Source organism: Bison bison, unplaced genomic scaffold (assembly GCF_000754665.1).
Source record: "Bison bison bison isolate TAMUID 2011002044 unplaced genomic scaffold, Bison_UMD1.0 scf7180017864363, whole genome shotgun sequence".
Classification (NCBI taxonomy): Eukaryota; Metazoa; Chordata; class Mammalia; order Artiodactyla; family Bovidae; genus Bison; species Bison bison.
In genome coordinates, this window is record NW_011494935.1 from 388,273 (window position 1) to 395,735 (window position 7,463).

The 7,463-nt window shown below is 43.9% G+C and overlaps 1 protein-coding gene across 1 annotated transcript in view; it reads right to left on the reverse strand.

The window, feature by feature from the left end:
- Nucleotides 1–6,456, reverse strand: part of LOC104999756 (hepatitis A virus cellular receptor 1-like) — a 12,225-nt gene extending 5,769 nt beyond the window's left edge. The window contains exon 1 of the mRNA XM_010855342.1: nucleotides 6,414–6,456. Coding sequence (XP_010853644.1) covers nucleotides 6,414–6,456 — 43 coding nt within the window. The remainder of the gene's footprint in view (nucleotides 1–6,413) is intronic.
- Between the last annotated feature and the right edge of the window lie 1,007 nt (nucleotides 6,457–7,463).

Here is a 7,463-nt window from a genome sequence, read left to right on the forward strand (position 1 = left end):
AGTGTCCAAACCGTGACAAGTCTCCTAGAATGGCTTGCCACAAATGCCATCAACTGGGACATTGGGCAGCACTCTGACCTGGGGACCCAAGAGCCTCAAACCAAGCAACAAGCCTACCCTCACGATGGTTCAAGAGGACTGAAGCAGCCCGCTCCAGCCAGCCAGCCAGCCTGTCACAGATAACCATCATGGGGCTGGAGCCAAGGGTGCAACTGGATGTGGCAGGTAGGTCCGAGAATTTCTTGGTTGACACAGGGGCTACCTACTCTGTCTTGATCTCCTACTCCAGAGCCTTCTCTTCCCAAACCTGTACCATTTTGGGTGCTACAGGAAAAGCAACTACTAAAAGATTCACCCGAGCACTTCTTTGTTGCTGGGATGGACAAATATTTTCCCACCAGTTTCTGGTGGTCCCTGAGTGTTCTACTCCCTTATTGGGAAGAGAGATACTCACTAAACTGTGGACCACCCTTGTGATGGGAAGTTTTTCAGCCCCCAGAGCTCTCCAGCTCCTGGTTACTACTGAAGAACCCATTACACCTTCAATAGAGAGGGACCAAAAACTATGGGAAGACAAGATTAACCACCAGGTGTGGGACCAGGGGATTCCTGGGCGAGCCCACTAAGCTGAACCGGTCATCATTGTCCTCCAAGATCCCACTCGGTTTCCTAACCGGAAACAATATCCCCTCAAAAGAGAGGCTCAGGAGGGACTACAGCCTTAAATAAATTCCTTGCTTGTGGGCTATTGGTCCCCACCAGTTCTCCATGTAACACCCCAGTCCTCTCAGTAAAGAAAAAAGACGGAACCTGGTGACTGGTTCAAGATCTCCGGATCATAAATGAAGCTGTAGTCCCCCTCCATCCCACAGTACCCAATCCCTATGTAATCTTGGGAGAAATCCCACCCAGTGCCAAGTGGTTTACAGTCTTGGATCTCAAAGATGCATTTTTTTTGCATACCACTGGCTAAAGAATCCCAATATCTTTTTGCCTTTGAGTGGGAGGCCCCAGGAGAAAAACACAACAGATGACTTGGAAAGTATTACCTCAGGGGTTCAGAGATAGCCCCCACCTGTTTGGACAGGCCCTTAGCCAGGATCTCCTAGATCTGGACCTGGGACCTAATTGGAAAATATTACAATATGTAGATGATCTACTAATTTGTTCTCCAGATGAGAAAAGTGCCCAACAACATGCAATTCAGGTTCTAAACTTCTTGGCAGAAAGGGGATATAAAGTTTCCCGTGCTAAGGCACAGATGGTCGAGACAAAGGTCACTTACCTGGAAGTTCAGATTACACACGGGTCCAGGAGGCTGTCCTCTGATCGGGTACAAGGAATGCTCCAGTTGCCCTCCCCCATAACTCGAAAATAATTGCGAGCTTTCCTGGGGCTAACTGGTTATTGTAGAATCTGGATACCCAATTATGGTCTAATTGCCCAGCCCTTATATGAAAGCTTAAAGGGGCGAGATGATTCAATCCCACTGATGTGGGGAACTCCTCAAAAGAAGGCAGAGGCTACACTAAAACAGGCCTTAGCTCAGGCACCTGCCTTGAGGTTGCCAGACCCAGAAAAAGCATCCAACTTTATGTCCATGAAAGAGAGGGAATATCCTTGGGGGTGTTAACTCAAAGGTTGGAATCTGAGCCCCAACCTGCAGCTTACTTATCCAAGAGGTTTGATCCAACTACCTGAGGTTGGCCCCCCTGCCTTCGAAATCTTGCAGCTATTGCAATCATGATAGAAGATGCTTTAAAACTCTCCTTTGTGGGCAAACTATTTTTATCAGCCACCAAGTAAAACAACTCCTAAATGGGAGAGGCCATTTATGGATGTCTGATCAAAGAATCCTCAGATATCAAGTAATGCTGATGGAAAATCCAGGCCTCACTATATCCCCTTGTGAGGTTCTTAACCCAGCCACCCTCCTCCCTACCCCCGAGGGCTCTCTCCCCTTTCACTCTTATCTAGAAACCTTGGAACACTGGACAAAACCCCGAGAGGGATTGTCAGAAGATCCTCTGACCAATCCTGAGGAAATCTGGTACACTGATGGAAGCAGCTTTGTCTTGGATGGAAAAAGAAGAGCCGGGTATGCAGTAGTCTCCAATTTTGAGACCATAGAGGCTAAGCCTCTGCCACCAGGTACTTCAGCCCAATTAGCTGAGCTCATAGTCCTGACTCAAGCTTTAGAGCTGGGAAAAGGAAAAAGAATAGCCATTTACACTGACTCCAAGTTTGCCTTTCTGGTGCTACATGCACATGCGGCTGTTTGGAAAGAAAGGGGCCACTTGACCACCCGAGGGTCCCCAATCAAATATGGTGATCAGATTCTTCGACTCTTGGAGGCAGTGCACCTGCCCACTGAGGTTTCAGTCTCCCACTGTAAAGGACACCAAAAAGGGAACACGGAAGTGGCACGAGGGAACCCAGCAGCTGATCAGGCAGCTAGGAGAGCAGCATTACAGAACCATGACCTAATAGGGATTGCCACCTGAGTTCCACAGACTAATTTGCCAGAAACTCCTTCATGTACTGAAGGTGAGACTCTTAAAGCTAAGAGCAAGGGCTTCCAAGAAGATCATATGGGGTGGTTCCAAAAGAAGGGACTCCTTTTTCTGCCTGGAACCTCCAATGGAAGTTGGTTAACTCCTTACATGCAACTACTCATTTAGGAGAAAAGGCCCTCCACAGATTACTAGAAAGGTCCTTCAGAGGAACAGGCTTCCAAACAACTATAAGACAGGTGGTCTCCTCTTGTCCCACTTGCCAATTAAACAACCCCCAAGGAGCTCGAAGACCCCAGCTGGCCCAGCCATCCAACGACATGGGGACTACCCAGGAGAGGACTGGCAGATGGACTTCACTCAGAAGCCAGTTTCTCAAGGGTATGAATACCTATTAGTTATGATAGATACATTCACAGGATGGATTGAAGGCTTTCCCACCCGAACTGAGAAGGCTGAGGAGGTGGTAAAAAAACTGATCCATGAAATCATTCCAAGATTTGGTCTGTCCAGGTCATTACAAAGTGACAATGGGACATCATTTACTTCTAAGGTTACCCAAGGGGTCTCGAAAGCATTGGGCATTACTTATTGTGCCTGGAGGCCTCAATCTTCAGGAAAAGTAGAAAGAGCCAATCAATTCTTAAAATCAGTGATAAAAAAGATAACCCAGGAGACCTCCCTGGGATGGAAGGAGGCTTTACCAATAGCTCTCCTCCGCACCTGCATTGCCCCTAAGGAACAGGTTGGTCTTAGTCCTTATGAGATGCTATATGGGAGACCTTTTGTTTATGTCAATGACCTCTTCCTAGATCCAGAGGTTCAGACCCTCCAGTCTTATACCATGGCCAGTGGGCAAGTCCAACAGGATATACGCTTGTGGGGTATGAACCAGGACCCAAAAGATTCTAAAGAGTCACCACTCTATGCTCCAGGGACTCAAGTCCTAATTAAAGTCTGGAAAGATGGGTCCCCAAAGGCTCAACTCCAGCCCACATGAAAGGGCCCCTACCCTGTAATACTTTCTACCCCCACAGCAGTAAGGTACCAGGACATGACTCCTGAATTCACTACTCACGAGTCAAGCCATGGAAGAAAACAGAAGAGGACACTCAATACACCTGTGAGCCCCTGGGAGATCTCAGATACCTATTCAGAACTATAAATGAGTGTCATTCTAATGAAAACCCCCAAAATCTGGTTTCTGGGGATAAAATTTCTCAGGATAACTCTAAAGAGCCAACACAGCTTGACAGAGACTGTACTCCAAAACAGACAGGAGATATATCTTCTGATCCCTGAACAAGGAGGGACTTGAGCCATCCTGGACATGTGAATTTAAAATTGACTAATGTCCCTACTAGTCCTTGTTATGCTATATTCATGATGCTTATGATTATTCCATGTACTGTCAATTGGCTAACCTGTTTTGTCTCTGCCGAAGTCAACGAGCTACAACATGCAGTGCCAGTTCAACAAAGATATAAAACTACAGCCAACCATGGAAAATATCACACACCCTTGGACACCGCTATAAGGACTCTGAGGCTTGAGACTAGCAAGAGGGGGAGGTGCAATACCCCTTCCTGTCCCAGTTCAGCAGGAAGTAGCCAGAAAGACCTCGACGCCCCTATTCCCAAAGAATTGGGCCTCCCATGTCTTGAGGGGGGAATGTTAGGTAGGTAGAATAGGGAAAAGGAGTCCAAAATGGCAGTGGTTAAAAGACAAGGAAGGTCAAAGGAAGGTCTGAGGACCAGAGTGAAGACTTCAGGCAGAACAAACAGCACTCCTGGCTAAGCCCAATTTGCATAGGGCAGGCCCAGGTGGAGGAAAAACATATAAAAGGAGGAGCCAAAGCACTTTCTCAAGGACTCTCTCCCGCATGCATGAGCTCTTTTCTTTCTCTCTCTCTCTCACTCTCTCTCTCTCTTGCTATCTTCTAAATAAAATAGAGGTGTAACACTGATTTGCCTAAGAGCTGTAGCACGGTTTGTCAAAGACCTGAGAGCTGTGACACGCCGAGGGCTTTAATGTCCATTGCTCCAAATCTTTGTTGTGATGAGACAAAGAACCGAGGAACATACACTCACGTGACAAGGATCAAGGGCAGAAATATGTTCAGTCTTTTGGTGAATATGATTCAAATTCCTCTCCAAAAGGTTTGAAACAAATGACACTCCAGTAATCCATCAATGTGTGTGCATTTTATCCTGTGTTGGACAAGTATCTGCTTACTAAATGTTAATACACAAAGGTGGCTTTTCCTCTCCCCTAGATTCAGTCACTGTCTCTGTTGAAATCTGATTTTAAAACAGAGTTGCATTTAAAATTTTGATTTTCAATTTTATTGCAATTTTTAAAATGACGATACAAAAAAATTTCACCTCACAAATCTTCTCTAAGTTAAAGAAAAAACAGCTAATACCCTACTTTCAGCATCATTGGCTAGAAGGCAGAAGCCTAGTAAAGTCTTTAGAAATCAGTTTTTAGAAAAAAGGGTTTATAATACTCTCAGAAGGAACTGAGACTTATAATGGGCTTTGTTGTTTTTGTTTAGTTGCTTAGTTGTATTGGACTCTTTGCCACCCCATGGACTGTAGCCCACCAGACTCCTCTGTTCATGGAATTTCACAGGCAAGAATTCTGGAGTGGGTTGCCATTTCCTTCTCCAGGGGATCTTCCCGACTCTGGGATCAAACCCATGTCTCCTGCATTGGTAGGTGGATTCTTTACCACTGAGCCACCTGGGAAGCCCATCCTGGAATTTAGGATCGATTAAAAAAATTCAAGCAGGGATCCCTTCTTGTGAGTTGATGACTGTCCTGCAATGGAGCACTGTCCAGTTGGCCAGGTGAAACCAAAAAATTGGACAATAGTCAATCAAATGTTAAACTTTACCTCTTAAAAACAAACATGCAGGAAAACTGTCTCCTGCAGCAGTGGTTTAAAAAACTGTATTGCCAAATGAAGTCTGAGTGGTCCTTAAAAAAATCTGAGATTCAAAAACCAGTCATAGTTAGAACTGGCCTGTAAGTCTGGGAAATGCTCTGGGAATAAAACACTCATTGTTATATAAAATAAGTCTAGTTTTTATTACCGAAATTCTGATTATATTTATTTTTGCTTAATATCATTTTTGAATTATAAAGGTAATTTATGCTGATTATATAAATTTGTTACAGAATATAATTTAAAACTGTACTTTTCCTCATATCCCTACTTCGAGAGTTTTTTTTTTTTTAATTTAGGATTATGTCTATTCCTAAAAATTTCCCTTATCTCATAGAATGTTAAAATATGAGATAAATTAAATAATTTTGTCTATTAAACATTAAATTTTTTGTTTATTGATTAAAACAAAAATTTTGGCCACATGGCACCGCATGTGGTATCTTAGTTCCCCAACCAGCAATAGAACTCATGCTTCCTCCATTGGAAACACAAAGTTTTTACCATTGGAAAACCAGGGAAGTTATAATATTTTCTTCTTAAAAGAAACAGTTACACATGGTTAAAAAAAATAAAAAAGCACAAAATGGTACAATAAAGGACTTATCTCCTTCCCACTCATCCCCATTGCTTCCTCCCACCCTCGTCCACGGTTACTCTTTCTTACATATACTTGAGTAGTTCATGCATACACAACCATCTACCTACTATTTTTTTTTTTAATTTAAACACAAAAGGCAGCATAAGCTGTACTGTACTGCAGCATGCCTTATAAACCTACCCATAGATTTTTTAATTCTTAGAATTTAAGCAATTCCTTTGGCTTAAGTTTTCAGCTTGGTTCTTTGCTCACTGGTTGATCCCATTACCTTTGATAAAGCCCCCCTCTACCATGCCCACACACCCCCTACATCCTTGGGGTTCCAAAGCACAATCCACCTATTCACTTACCTGGCAGGAGTAGGAGGCCCAGGATGGCTACCCAAGGATGCATGATGCTATTGGCCTGAAGGAAAGAGAAAGCAGGCTGCTTGGTGTGACCCTCAATCAGATGGTATTAGAACAAGTCTTAATTCTCAGATTGCAATTTCTCCTTTCACCCTTACAGGGTGAATCACATAAGCCTGCCTGCAGGAAACAGGGGCACACTTGCAAATGCTTCAGCTGTCTGTCTGCTCCAGGTAACTGAGAGCTCTGCTCCTTCCAACAGACAGGTAAAACTGTCCTCTGAAACAGTGCCTACTTACCCAGCTCCTTTCCTACACCTAGAGTCCAAACTAACTCTAGGTGCTGACAGAGGAGATGAGGGAGCAAACATGAAGGAAATGAGAGGAAGGCTTAGCAGGGAAAGCCAGAGCAAAGGCCAGACTTCCCATGGCAAAGGTACACTTATCCTTAGCCTTGAAGAGGAGTCACCTGGCTTTCTGGTGAGAAGAGGGTACTTCTTCCTTTGTGGTCACAATGGCTAGTCCCCAGCCTTAGTCAAATTATCAAATGTCCACTGAACTAAGAACTGAGAGTTGTGAGTTTTACTTATGGCTCAGGAGACTGCCTCTCAGATAGCTCTGATGAACCACACCCAAGAGGGTTGGAGAGATAAGCTTATATGTGATTTTGGAGAAGTACAATCAAATATCTCAGAAGAAGGTTGCCACTAGGTACAAGAAACAAATAGCTCAATTAATGCCTTTAGCATTTTTCTAAGTACAAGAAGATGAAACTTGGATTCATAAAATTTTCTCCTGTAAACATCTACCTGAAGGCTTGTTTTACAAGTTTTCCAAGAGCACAGAGTACTTCATTTGGATCACTGCACTGAATTCCTTTCAGGGTATATTGAGTAGAAGTGACTACAGTGGCTAGAGACTTAATTCTTACAGAACAAATAGCAAGGGACACTCCTTAGCTGGCAGTGCCCCCTCATGGTTACAAATTCAATCACGATTTAGGAGGCAGTTCATGGCCACTTTATTCCATAGTGCAGAGAATACTTTTTTCTCA